Source organism: Bufo gargarizans, chromosome 5 (assembly GCF_014858855.1).
Source record: "Bufo gargarizans isolate SCDJY-AF-19 chromosome 5, ASM1485885v1, whole genome shotgun sequence".
NCBI classification, from domain to species: domain Eukaryota; kingdom Metazoa; phylum Chordata; class Amphibia; order Anura; family Bufonidae; genus Bufo; species Bufo gargarizans.
The window spans coordinates 214481257-214496201 of NC_058084.1; the positions used below are offsets into that span (position 1 = coordinate 214481257).

At 47.1% G+C, this 14945-nt stretch overlaps 1 protein-coding gene across 3 annotated transcripts in view; it reads left to right on the top strand.

Moving 5' to 3' along the window:
* The window catches only part of YAE1 (YAE1 maturation factor of ABCE1), a 109582-nt gene that overhangs the window by 23106 nt on the left and 71531 nt on the right, over nt 1-14945 (top strand). Inside the window, exon 4 of one of the 3 annotated variants that reach the window (XM_044292933.1) lies at nt 5552-5913. The exons of the other annotated variants lie outside the window; for them this stretch is intronic. Within the exon in view, the coding sequence (XP_044148868.1) occupies nt 5552-5556 (5 nt within the window). The 3' untranslated portion in view covers nt 5557-5913. Of the gene's footprint in view, nt 1-5551; nt 5914-14945 lie in introns of those variants that run through there. 3 annotated transcript variants of the gene reach the window in all.

The following is a 14945-nucleotide window of genomic DNA, read 5'->3' on the forward strand; positions in this document are numbered from 1 at the left end:
TCACCGGATTTACCATAATTTATGCCAGAAACTGGCATAAGTTATAGATGAAACCTACGCCAGCCCCCTGGCTGTCGTGAACTTCAGTTTCTGGCACACGGACTCTGAGATGCACTAGATTTATTAATTTGGTTTTTATGTTAAACATATTTTTAAGAACTTTGGGTGATCACTTCAAATTTTCCATATGACTTTTTTTTTTTTTTTTTTTACAAAAATCCTTCAGTTTCCACGCTGACAAGGCCTAATGATAGACTGACAATAGAATAAAAATCAAACTAAAATTAAAACCAAATTTCAAACAAGTAAATAGGTTTTACTGTCTGATTTTTTACATTCCTTTTCATTACATCCTGGAAGAAGAAAAGGGGGCATTCCTAAATCAATGCCAAGTGAGGTCAGGACATATCAGGCTCTTCTCATGCAACCAAACATCCGAGTTCCAGCAGGGATAGCCCTATCGCAAACGATCCTTCTGCGGAGGTTAGAATTTTGTGCACATAGTGAAGATCCACCAGGAAAATAATCTTTAATTTTATTTCAAGACACGGAGGCTTCCTATTGCTATAACTTCCTTTACTGACAACCACAGCAGCAAAGAAAAAATGAAGATATTAACATATTGCCATGGTAACCGTCCCTCCCCACACAGTAGACCCTATATAATGTCCAACAGTCTTCACGACTTCCTCTTTCTTTGCTGCTGCCACAAGCTAAGTACTCTAGCTGTTCTTGCAGCATTTACTATAGGTGTTGTAGTTTTGTTTGTATTTCTGTTTGGCTTAATATTCCTTTTGTCGCAGGGGTATTTCGTTTTCTATTCAGTTTCTATTTCGATTTTTCCCTTTAGGTTTTTACTTCCACAGGTTTTCCTGCGGTCGCCCCTGGTCTCCCCCGGTGCCTCCCGCTCCTGTCTCCCTTCTGGGGGCAGGGTCGGGGGCCGTTTGGCTTATCCTCTTATCCCCTTCTCCCCTGCGTGATCTCCGTCTCCCCCCCGTTCCCCTCTCTTACTCTGGTGGCGAACGGGTTGTCTTGCCGCTTACCGCTCTTTTCTCTGCTTCCAGCCGGTGTCTGGTGCTGGAGCCGTATTCCCGCGAGATTTCGGCCTCCTGGGATCTCGCGGCGGCCATTTTCTTGTGGTCTTTTTCCTTCCATTCCCCTAGTGCTGTTTCCTTCCATCGTGCTAGCCACGCCCACTTCCGCCTCGGCTTGCTCCGTTTCGCGCCGCTCCTTGCACACTGTCTGGGTGACTACCCTCTGTGTGCCACTGTCGTTAGGTAGCTGTAGTTGTCACACCCCCCCCCTTTTTGAGTGACCCATCGCTCGGCCCACTGGTCGTACTTCCCTGGGAGGGTGACAATTTTGCTGCTGCGATCATGTCCCATAATGAGCATCCCCTGGACTCAGAGAGAGACGCGCAGGTCTCTTCTCCTGCTCCTGCACCCGCTGAGTCCGCATTCTCCGCTGAGGCCTTTCAGCGGTCAGTGTCTGAGGCCATTATGGCTGCTATGGGGACCATTACCAGTACCCTGACCAGGTCCATATCCGATGCCCTCTCAGCACGTCCTGGTGTCTCTAGTGACACATTGCAGGCTGCCTTACCTGTACCTCATACCTCCAGAACCACTTTGACTGGTGAGACCAATGCCACCCATGAGAGCGCGTTATCGCGCAAAAGAGCCTCATCCCGCCGGGCAGAACGGGCGCGGAGTTGGAAGTGCGCGAGAACGCACCCTGAAAATGAGATCGACTCTGATGTCGGCTCTGATGAGGAGGTGAGATTTGAGGACCTGGATTTCCCTGAGGACGAGCCGTCCGATTCTGGCCCCGCCGACTTGGATTCGGCTCCTAACTCTACGCCACTGGGCGCGTCATCTTCGGACGCTATACAGGGTTCTTCGGGCGGCCTGACCGACCCCCTTTTTGACCCCGACCATCTCCACCACCATAGGTCTTCAGAATGGTTCCCCCTGGACCATGTGGCACAATACCTGGAGGCTCGGGTCCGTTGCCCTCTATCAAAAGAGGCACGCAATAAGATGAAGGCAGAGTGCCCCAGACCCATCGTGGCGAATAAGGTGTGTGAGACCCCGTCAGTGGCCCCAAAAATGGTCCAATTTTTATCCAAGTCGGGGTGGAACCCCAGGAAGGGCCTTGAGTCGGCCTTGAAAGCATGCCAGGACAAACTCCTGGATATTTTCGGCCCATTGGCCAAGATTTTTGACATGGCAGAGATAGCCAGAGAGTCTAACACCTCTGTGGATCCAGAGGGCCATCTGTATAGCGGGCAACGTCAACAGTTCCCTGTCTATTGAACGCCGTAAGGCTATTTTGTTCAAAATTGAGCCCAAGTTGGTGAATTTGTCCCTCACTGAAGCTGGTAGCGGGGCTCAGGGTCTCCTGTTTGGGGACTCTTTTATTAAAGACATGGGGAAATTTGTTGGAGCCTTTACAGCCCTTGACAAGGCTCAGTCTTCCATGAGGAAGGTATTCCAGGGCCGTTTTTCCTCACGGGCCGGCAATTTCAGGGGCCGATCTGCCGGCCGCTCCTCCTTCCATGCCCGAGGCTCGGGCAGAGGCTCCTATGGTCAGAGACCTTTTACTCAACGGTCCTCCTTCCAGGACACAAGGCCTTCGCAGAATTTCTTCCCGTCCCGAGGTGCTCCTACCCGAAGACCGTTCAGAGGAGGTTCCGGTTTCCGTCGTCCCCTTGGTAAGTGTTCCTCGTCTGTTTTCTTCTCCAGTTCGTGTAGGGGGCAGACTCCGACTTTTTTCTCATGCCTGGGAATCAATCACGTCGGACAGCTGGGTGTTAACAACTATCCGGGGTTTCCAGATAGAGCTGGTTCAGTCCCCTTATCATCTCCCTGCTCCCCCTCCTGTTCCCACGTCCGGACCGGCCTCTCTAGCCATAGACAAGGAGCTCTCAGACCTTTGTCTCAAGGGCGCAATCGAGTTGGTACCTTACCCCTCGGTAGGTCTGCTCAGCAGTATTTTCTTGGTGCGAAAGAAAGGGGGGCAAATGCGTCCCGTCATAAACCTCAAACCGCTAAACAGGTTTGTACGTTACAGGCACTTCAAGATGGAGGGGATTCACCTACTCAGGGACCTCCTCCTTCAGGGGGATTGGATGGTGAAGTTGGACTTGAAGGATGCCTACCTCACGGTCCCGGTCGAGAGGACATCCAGGGATCTCCTCCGTTTCTTATGGAAGGATCAGGTTTGGCGTTTCACTTGCCTTCCCTTCGGTTTGTCTTCAGCCCCCTGGTGTTTCACCAAGGTCATGCGCCCCGTGGTAGCTTGGCTCCGCAGTCGCGGCATCCGGTTAATCATCTACCTGGACGACCTCCTTCTTATGGCCCAAGACCCCGCTCTCCTCCGCTCGCAGTTGCAGGTGACTATGAATCTTCTATCCCGTCTAGGTTTCCTCATCAACCACGAGAAGTCGTCCCTGGAACCGTCCAGAGATATGGAGTTCCTCGGTTTTTCGGTGGACTCCGTCATGGAAACCCTCAGCCTGCCTCTGACGAAGATCCGAGACATACGCAAGACGCTGGCCGCACAACAGATTACTCTTCGCCACCTGGCGCGGATCATAGGACTCCTCTCCTCGTCCATCCAGGCGGTGTTCCCGGCTCCTCTCCACTACAGGGCCCTTCAGCGTTTGAAGCATGCACACCTACAGACCGGGACTTCGTACGCAGATTCGATCTCGCTGGATCCCGAGACGCGGGACGAGCTGCGCTGGTGGATTTCGAACCTTCAGGCATGGAATGGGAAAGCGATCTGCGGTCCTCGTCCGGATTTCACTATCGACTCCGACGCCAGCCTCCTCGGGTGGGGGGCCCACTGCGACGGCGTTTCCACTGGAGGTCCTTGGTCTCAGGAGGAGGCCTCACTCCATATCAACGCCCTGGAGCTCCTGGCCGGCTCTTTTGCTGTCCGCAGTTTTGCCAAGCACAGTGCCAGGGCCTGCATTCGTCTTCGCATGGACAACGTGTCGGCTGTCCGATATGTCAACTCCATGGGAGGTACGCATTCGAGCATGTTATCACATTTGGCCAAGGAGTTCTGGTCCTTTTTGTCTCAATCAACAGGTGACGGTGGTAGCGGAGTATCTCCCCGGCCTTCAGAACGTCCAAGCGGACTGGAGCTCTCGATATCTCAGAGATGGCAGCGATTGGAGGTTAGATGGTCGGGTGTTCTCTCATATCTCATCCCTCTGGGGTCCGTTCTGTATAGACCTGTTTGCGTCCCGGCTGAACACCCAGTTGCCGCGTTTCTTCAGTTGGCGTCCGGATCCAGACGCAGAGGCTGTGGACGCGTTCCTGCAGGATTGGCACGGACCTCTACTCTACGCTTTTCCGCCATTTGCGATGATTCCTCGGGTCCTGACCCAGGTGCGCTGGCAACAGGCGGAGTTGGTGTTGGTTGTGCCGTTCTGGACCTCCCAGTCATGGTTCCCTCACCTGATGGACCTTCTCATCCTGCCGCCGTTGTTTCTGCCGGATTTTCCGGACCTTCTTTTGGACTCCGCAGGCGCACAACATCCGCTGTTACTGGAGGGCTCCCTCCGTCTACTGGCTTGCAGGATATCAGGCGTTTCGGACAGGGCGAGGAGCTTTCGGACGCTGCTAGAAGACTCTTGGAGCAGTCGTGGGCTCCTGGCACCAGAAGGGCCTATAGATGGGGATGAGGGATGTCTCCTTGGTGTTGGATCTTTTCGCGGCTTGGCCATCTAACTCTCTCCTTTCTCTTCACCAACTTTCTGCCAAGTTGGTTACCCTCCTTTGCCTTGTGTCTTGCAAGATGGTCTCTGATGTCAGGGCTTTGGATGTCGATGCCAGGTTTTTTTCCCCGGATGGGGTTACTTTCAATATTTCCCGCCGTACCAAGACCCACATCCGCTCTGTGTCTTATCCCAGTTTCCCTTCCGTTCCTAACCTTTGTCCGGTTGCTTGTCTCCAAGAGTATGAGACTCGCACCTCTGGCCATAGGTCGTCTGAGAGTTATCAGTTGTTTCTTTCTTACCGGCGTCCTTTTGCTCCGGTCGCTACTCCCACTTTGGCTCGTTGGGTCAAGTGGTGTATGTCTCTGGCAGGGGTTGATACCTCTGTTTTCACCGCTCATTCCACTAGAAGCGCGGCTTCTACTTCTATGTTGGTGTCGGGGGCTCGCTTGGAGGACATTATGAGGATCGCCGACTGGTCTCGAGTTTCGACCTTTATAGAGTTTTACTTTCGACCTACTCCTCATGTTTTTTCTTCAATGGTTGTGCAGCTTTGAACTTGCAATAGGAAGCCTCCGTGTCTTGAAATAAAATTGTGGGATTTTACTAGTCTATGACGTAAAGTCATGATTTTATGAAAGACACGGAGGCGAGTATTGCCCTCCCTTGATGTTTTCCCTCCCTTGGATTATTGCTCGTTGCTTATTTAATTGATACTGTGTCGTTTGACTGATTCATGTTAATGACTTTTGGTTGAGTTACAGGTGGCGATTGTTCATTGGTATGGAGCGTTTTCCTTTCATGCACTTTTGTTTCTTGCAGGTTGACTTGCCTGGTGAGGTGCTTCCAGGGGATCCTGTGTGGTCTGTTTACCTTTCCAGTTCGGCTGTTCCGTTTGCAGGAGGACTCGTTTTGTTGGCCTTCGGGTTCCATGGATGGTTCCGGTCGTGGTCTCTCCGGTGTTCCGGTTTGAGGATTTTCCAGTTTTTTCCTGAGGTCTCCGTGTGAGGGTTCTAGGTGTCGTTGCTGATCGAGGTGGCATTCGCCAAGAAAGAGGAAGTGGTGAAGACTGTTGGACATTATATAGGGTCTACTGTGTGGGGAGGGACGGTTACCATGGCAATATGTTAATATCTTCATTTTTTCTTTGCTGCTGTGGTTGTCAGTAAAGGAAGTTATAGCAATTCTCGCCTCCGTGTCTTTCATAAAATCATGACTTTACGTCATAGACTAGTAAAATCCCACAATTATACTCACAAAGGAGATGAATTAAAAAGCTTTAAACAAACATCCAAGCTCATGGATCTGTCCAAGCTTGGATGTTTGTTTAAAAATTCTAACCTCCGCAGAAGGATCGTTTATGATAGGGCTATACCTGCTGGAACTCGGATGTTTGGTTGCATAAGAAGAGCCTGATATTTCCTGACCTCACTTGGCAGTTACTATCTGTATTTGGCAGCGCGATCACCTTCATGAAATAAATACTGTTGAATGGGAACTGTGCCCACCTCACACGGAGATCAGCAGTGCCGAAAATAAACCATCTCAGCGTAAAAGAGAGCTTTGTTTATTTTTATTCCTAAATCAATGAATAATGATTTGAGTGATGAATTTTGCATGAAAGCTCTGACTGCCGCTGGGGTGAATTTCCTAACGACAAGTGGGTGGGGCTTAGTGGTGAAGGGGCATGGCCTAAGAAGCAACAGCATGCCAAAGTAAGCTAACTAATAGGTGGTAATGGCATAAACTTAGACAGTCTGAAGGTGTACCAGATTTATCATCCAGCATCAGCCACTTTGATAAATCTGGGGTATTTTAAGGCCCCATACATTTTAGTTTATTGTTGCTTTTCTTGCTGGGTTCGGCAGTCTAATCGGTTTGGTCGAACTGAATATTTCCATTATACCCCATGACGGCACCAGTGGGAGACCAGACCAGAAACAGGACCCTCCTAGGTACCTCCTCTTCAGTTTCCTGTCCATATGGCAGGGAAACAGTGCCTCCAGGATCTGATTCGGGGCTGCAGAACCTTCTTCCTCCCCACAAATACCTATGGGCTGGCTATTACCAGATAGGCATAAGTTCCCACTAGGAGCCAACGTGTAGTATGGAATTCTCCACTTGTCGTGTGGAGGATATACAGTGCCTTAAAAATGTATTGAACATTCACGTTACACCCACAAACTTAAATGTATTTTATGTGATTGACCAATACAAAGTAGCAAATATGTGTAAAGTGAAAAGAAAATGATACATGGTTTTCAAAATGTTTAATAAATAAAAATCTGGAAAGTCTTTTGCAACCTCTACCATGTTTTCCTCCAGGATTGCCCTGTATTTAGTTCCATCTTCCCATCAACTCTGACCAGCTTCCCTGTCCCTGCTGAAGAAAAGCATCCCCACAGCATGTTGCTGCCACCAGCATGTTTCACTTTGGGGTGTGTTCATTGTGATGTGCAGTGTAGGGTTGTCACGATACCAAAATTTGGATTCCATTTCGATACCATAAGAAAAGGATTGCGATACAAAAATAAAACGCCAAAATGCTGGGGCTCCGATCGGTTACCATGGCAGCCAGGAGTCACGCTACTGAAGCCCTGGCTGCCATGGTATGTTAGTGAGCAGAGAGCAGCGCATTATACTCACGTGCACTGTGGCCGCCGGTCGCTCCTTCTTCTGTCTGTGCGGCGGATTGCTAATGCTTACAGCATTAGCAATGCGCCGCACAGACCTATGAGAAGGAGCGACCGCCGGCCACAGCACACGTGAGTATAATGCGCTGCTCTCTGCTCACTAACATACCATGCCAGCCAGGACTTCAGTAGCGTCCTGCCTGCCATGGTAACCGATCGGAGCCCCAGCATTACACTGCTGGGGCTCCGATCGGAACTGACACTGCCACCAATGATGGGGGGGAGGAGGGGGACCCTGTGGGATATGGCCGGCACATTCATTGGTGGCGCAGTGGCCACAGTCCCTCCCCTCCCCTCCTCCTCCTACTTGGTCTTCAGCGGCAGCCGCGCACAGTGGGGAGGGAGAGACTCCCTCCTCCTCCCTCAGCTGTGCCGGCCGCTCAGTCCTGCCTCTCTGGCCTCCGGAGGACACGGAAGCGGTGAGTGAGACGCTTAATTTCACTCCCGCTCCGTGATCACGTGATCTAAACGATTCCTCGATGCAGGGAAACTGCATCGATGAATTTTTTGACTCGATTTAATCGAGTTATTCGAATAATCGTTTCAGCCCTACTGCACAGTAAACCGAACAGACCGATCAGAAAAATAGATTTTTCTGATTAGCGCTCAGCAGGTGCAGGACGCACGCACACAGATATTATGTGCGTGCAAAAATCTACACTAACACTACCTAATATTGATTTCTATTTAACACAATGTATTTTTTACACAAAAGAAAACGGAACACAAGCGACCTGTAAAAAAAAAAAAATTTAAAAAAATGTACTTATTGGTGAGATTGCACGCAAGCTGAAGTTTGTGCAGACACTGCAGTATAAAAATTTACTGCAGATACAAAAAAAAAACACTCTAAAAATCAATAGAGATGAGATATATATATTCAACGAAAAATGGCGGCACAGGTCAATAAACAAGTCTGGGTGCACGTCCCTAAGGGAATAGGCTTCTTACCCCAATTATAGTCCAGAAAAATGAACGGCACTCCAATGGATCATGAAAAAATAACTCCTTTAATCACCCGTACGGTGCAACGTTTCGGCTCAATGTTAGAGAAAGGCTTGAAAAAGGCATTTTTCTGGACTAATTATATACAGTACAGACCAAAAGTTTGGACACACCTTCTCATTCAAATTGTAGATTCACACTGAAGGCATCAAAACTATCAATGAACACATGTGGAATTATATACATAACAAAAAAGTGTGAAACAACTGAAAATATGTCATTCTAGGTTCTTCAAAGTAGCCACCTTTTGCTTTGATTACTCTGATTACTGCACACTCTTGGCATTCTCTTGATGAGCTTCAAGAGGTAGTCACCTGAAATGGCTTTCACTTCACAGGTGTGCCCTGTCCGGTTTAATAAGTGGGATTTCTTGCCTTATAAATGGGGTTGGGACCATCAGTTGCGTTGTGGAGAAGTCAGGTGGATACACAGCTGATAGTCCTACTGAATAGACTGTTAGAATTTGTATTATGGCAAGAAAAAAGCAGCTAAGTAAAGAAAAACAAGTGGCCATCATTACTTTAAGAAATGAAGGTCAGTCAGTCCGAAAAATTGGGAAAACTTTGAAAGTATCCCCAAGTGCAGTCACAAAAACCATCAAGCGCTACAAAGAAACTGGCTCACATGCGGACCTCCCCAGGAAAGGAAGACCAAGAGTCACCTCTGCTGCGGAGGATAAGTTCATCCGAGTCACCAGCCTCAGAAATCGCAGGTTAACAGCAGCTCAGATTAGAGACCAGGTCAATGCCACACAGAGTTCTAGAAGCAGACACATCTCTAGAACTGTTAAGAGGAGACTGTGTGAATCAGGCCTTCATGGTAGAATATCTGCTAGGAAACCACTGCTAAGGACATTCAACAAGAGACTTGTTTGGGCTAAAGAACACAAGAAATGGACATTAGACCAGTGGAAATCTGTGCTTTGGTCTGATGAGTCCAAATTTGAGATCTTTGGTTCCAACCACCGAGTCTTTGTGCGACGCAGAAAAGGTGAACGGATGGACTCTACATGCCTGGTTCCCACCGTGAAGCATGGAGGAGGAGGTGTGATGGTGTGGGGGTGCTTTGCTGGTGACACTGTTGGGGATTTATTAAAAATTGAAGGCATACTGAACCAGCATGGCTACCACAGCATCTTGCAGCGGCATGCTATTCCATCCGGTTTGCGTTTAGTTGGACCATCATTTATTTTTCAACAGGACAATGATCCCAAACACACCTCCAGGCTGTGTAAGGGCTATTGGACCATGAAGGAGAGCGATGGGGTGCTGCACCAGATGACCTGGCCTCCACAGTCACCGGACCTGAACCAAATCGAGATGGTTTGGGGTGAGCTGGACCGCAGAGTGAAGGCAAAAGGGCCAACAAGTGCTAAACATCTCTGGGAACTCCTTCAAGACTGTTGGAAGACCATTTCAGGTGACTACCTCTTGAAGCTCATCAAGAGTGTGCAAAGCAGTAATCAAAGCAAAAGGTGGCTACTAGGGATGAGCGAACTCGAACTGTATAGTTCGGGTTCGTACCGAATTTTGGGGTGTCCGTGACACGGACCCGAACCCGGACATTTTCGTAAAAGTCCGGGTTCGGGTTCGGTGTTCGTCGCTTTCTTCGCGCTTTTGTGACGCTTTCTTGGCGCTTTTTGAAAGGCTGCAAAGCAGCCAATCAACAAGCGTCATACTACTTGCCCCAAGAGGCCATCACAGCCATGCCTACTATTGGCATGGCTGTGATTGGCCAGAGCACCATGTGACCCAGCCTCTATTTAAGCTGGAGTCACATAGCGCCGCCCGTCACTCTGCTCTGATTAGCGTAGGGAGAGGTTGCGGCTGCGACAGTAGGGCGAGATTAGGCAGATTAACTCCTCCAAAGGACTTGATTAACTGATCGATCTGCAGCTGTGGATCATTGAGCTGCTGATCCTCAATTGCTCACTGTTTTTAGGCTGCACAGACCGTTTGTCAGTCTCATTTTTCTGGGGTGATCGGCGGCCATTTTGTGTCTTGTGGTGCGCCAGCACAAGCTGCGACCAAGTGCATTTAACCCTCAATGGTGTGGTTGTTTTTTGGCTAAAGCCTACATCAGGGTGAAGCTGTGACACCAAGTGCATTTAACCAGCAATAGTCTGTTCATTTTTTGGCCATATACAAAATCAGGGGCAAGCTGCGCCTGTCACCAAGTGCATTTAACCCTCAATGGTGTGGTTGTTTTTTGGCTAAAGCCTACATCAGGGTGAAGCTGTGACACCAAGTGCATTTAACCAGCAATAGTCTGTTCATTTTTTGGCCATATACAAAATCAGGGGCAAGCTGCGCCTGTCACCAAGTGCATTTAACCCTCAATGGTGTGGTTGTTTTTTGGCTAAAGCCTACATCAGGGTGAAGCTGTCACACCAAGTGCATTTAACCAGCAATAGTCTGTTCATTTTTTGGCCATATACAAAATCAGGGGCAAGCTGCGCCTGTCACCAAGTGCATTTAACCCTCAATGGTGTGGTTGTTTTTTGGCTAAAGCCTACATCAGGGTGAAGCTGTCACACCAAGTGCATTTAACCAGCAATAGTCTGTTCATTTTTTGGCCATATACAAAATCAGGGGCAAGCTGCGCCTGTCACCAAGTGCATTTAACCCTCAATGGTGTGGTTGTTTTTTGGCTAAAGCCTACATCAGGGTGAAGCTGTCACACCAAGTGCATTTAACCAGCAATAGTCTGTTCATTTTTTGGCCATATCCCAGTCTAATTCTGTCACTAAATCCATACCGGTCACCCAGCGCCTAAATACTAGGCCTCAAATTTATATCCAGCTAAATCTGTCCCTAGTGCTGTAGCTGGGCGAGTTATTTAGTGTCCGTTCAAGCACATTTCTTGTTCTGGGTTGAAATACAATTCCCAATTTAGCAATTTCATAATTTAGTGGTTCCTGCTATATCAGAGCTCTTTGAAATCTATCCCAAAAAGGGTATATAATATTGAAGGTGCACATAGGGTCATTCAGAATAACTTCACACACACCCGCTACTGTGTATTTCCAAGTCTAATTCTGTCACTAAACCCATACCTGTCACCCAGCGCCTAAATACTAGGCCTCAAATTTAAATCCCTCTAAATCTCTCGTTACCGTTGTCCTGTTGTAGCTGGGAAAGTTATTTAGTGCCCGTCAAAGCACATTTTTTGTTCTGGGTTGAAGTACAATTCCCAATTTAGCAATTTCATAATTTAGTGGTTCCTGCTATATCAGAGCTATTTGAAATCTATCCCAAAAAGGGTATATAATATTGAAGGTGCACATAGGGTCATTCAGAATAACTTCACACACACCCGCTACTGTGTATTTCCAAGTCTAATTCTGTCACTAAATCCATACCGGTGACCCAGCGCCTAAATACTAGGCCTCAAATTTAATTCCCTCTAAATCTCTCGTTACCCACCGGTGTACTGTTGTTGCTGGGCAAGATATTTAGTGTCCGTCAAAGCACATTTTTTGTTCTGGGTTGAAGTACAATTCCCAATTTAGCAATTTCATAATTTAGTGGTTTCTGCTATATCAGAGCTATTTGAAATCTATCCCTAAAAGGGTATATAATATTGAAGGTGCACATAGGGTCATTCAGAATAACTTCACACACACCCGCTACTGTGTATTTCCAAGTCTAATTCTGTCACTAAACCCATACCTGTCACCCAGCGCCTAAATACTAGGCCTCAAATTTATATCCAGCTAAATCTGTCCCTAGTGCTGTAGCTGGGCGAGTTATTTAGTGTCCGTTCAAGCACATTTCTTGTTCTGGGTTGAAATACAATTCCCAATTTAGCAATTTCATAATTTAGTGGTTCCTGCTATATCAGAGCTCTTTGAAATCTATCCCAAAAAGGGTATATAATATTGAAGGTGCACATAGGGTCATTCAGAGTAACTTCACACACACCCGCTACTGTGTATTTCCAAGTCTAATTCTGTCACTAAATCCATACCGGTGACCCAGCGCCTAAATACTAGGCCTCAAATTTAATTCCCTCTAAATCTCTCGTTACCCACCGCTGTACTGTTGTTGCTGGGCAAGATATTTAGTGTCCGTCAAAGCACATTTTTTGTTCTGGGTTGAAGTACAATTCCCAATTTAGCAATTTCATAATTTAGTGGTTTCTGCTATATCAGAGCTATTTGAAATCTATCCCAAAAAGGGTATATAATATTGAAGGTGCACATAGGGTCATTCAGAATAACTTCACACACACCCGCTACTGTGTATTTCCAAGTCTAATTCTGTCACTAAACCCATACCTGTCACCCAGCGCCTAAATACTAGGCCTCAAATTTAAATCCCTCTAAATCTCTCGTTACCGTTGTCCTGTTGTAGCTGGGAAAGTTATTTAGTGCCCGTCAAAGCACATTTTTTGTTCTGGGTTGAAGTACAATTCCCAATTTAGCAATTTCATAATTTAGTGGTTCCTGCTATATCAGAGCTATTTGAAATCTATCCCAAAAAGGGTATATAATATTGAAGGTGCACATAGGGTCATTCAGAATAACTTCACACACACCCGCTACTGTGTATTTCCAAGTCTAATTCTGTCACTAAATCCATACCGGTGACCCAGCGCCTAAATACTAGGCCTCAAATTTAATTCCCTCTAAATCTCTCGTTACCCACCGGTGTACTGTTGTTGCTGGGCAAGATATTTAGTGTCCGTCAAAGCACATTTTTTGTTCTGGGTTGAAGTACAATTCCCAATTTAGCAATTTCATAATTTAGTGGTTTCTGCTATATCAGAGCTATTTGAAATCTATCCCTAAAAGGGTATATAATATTGAAGGTGCACATAGGGTCATTCAGAATAACTTCACACACACCCGCTACTGTGTATTTCCAAGTCTAATTCTGTCACTAAACCCATACCTGTCACCCAGCGCCTAAATACTAGGCCTCAAATTTAAATCCCTCTAAATCTCTCGTTACCGTTGTCCTGTTGTAGCTGGGAAAGTTATTTAGTGCCCGTCAAAGCACATTTTTTGTTCTGGGTTGAAGTACAATTCCCAATTTAGCAATTTCATAATTTAGTGGTTCCTGCTATATCAGAGCTATTTGAAATCTATCCCAAAAAGGGTATATAATATTGAAGGTGCACATTGGGTCATTCAGAATAACTTCACACACACGCTTCTGTGCATTTCCAAGTCTAATTCTGTCACTAAATCCATACCGGTGACCCAGCGCCTAAATACTAGGCCTCAAATTTAATTCCCTCTAAATCTCTCGTTACCCACCGCTGTACTGTTGTTGCTGGGCAAGATATTTAGTGTCCGTCAAAGCACATTTTTTGTTCTGGGTTGAAGTACAATTCCCAATTTAGCAATTTCATAATTTAGTGGTTTCTGCTATATCAGAGCTATTTGAAATCTATCCCTAAAAGGGTATATAATATTGAAGGTGCACATAGGGTCATTCAGAATAACTTCACACACACCCGCTACTGTGTATTTCCAAGTCTAATTCTGTCACTAAATCCATACCGGTGACCCAGCGCCTAAATACTAGGCCTCAAATTTAATTCCCTCTAAATCTCTCGTTACCCACCGTTGTACTGTTGTTGCTGGGCAAGATATTTAGTGTCCGTCAAAGCACATTTTTTGTTCTGGGTTGAAGTACAATTCCCAATTTAGCAATTTCATAATTTAGTGGTTTCTGCTATATCAGAGCTATTTGAAATCTATCCCTAAAAGGGTATATAATATTCAAGGTGCACATTGGGTCATTCAGAATAACTTCACACACACACGCTTCTGTGCATTTCCAAGTCTAATTCTGTCACTAAATCCATACCGGTCACCCAGCGCCTAAATACTAGGCCTCAAATTTATATCCCGCTGAATTTGAATACAATACATTGGGCCAAATAATATATTTGTTGTTGTGGTGAACCATAACAATGAGAAAAACATCTAGTAAGGGACGCGGACGTGGACATGGTCGTGGTGGTGTTAGTGGACCCTCTGGTGCTGGGAGAGGACGTGGCCGTTCTGCCACATCCACACGTCCTAGTGTACCAACTACTTCAGGTCCCAGTAGCCGCCAGAATTTACAGCGATATATGGTGGGGCCCAATGCCGTTCTAAGGATGGTAAGGCCTGAGCAGGTACAGGCATTAGTCAATTGGGTGGCCGACAGTGGATCCAGCACGTTCACATTATCTCCCACCCAGTCTTCTGCAGAAAGCGCACAGATGGCGCCTGAAAACCAACCCCATCAGTCTGTCACATCACCCCCATGCATACCAGGGAAACTGTCTCAGCCTCAAGTTATGCAGCAGTCTCTTATGCTGTTTGAAGACTCCGCTGGCAGGGTTTCCCAAGGGCATCCACCTAGCCCTTCCCCAGCGGTGAAAGACATAGAATGCACTGACGCACAACCACTTATGTTTCCTGATGATGAGGACATGGGAATACCACCTCAGCATGTCTCTGATGATGACGAAACACAGGTGCCAACTGCTGCGTCTTTCTGCAGTGTGCAGACTGAACA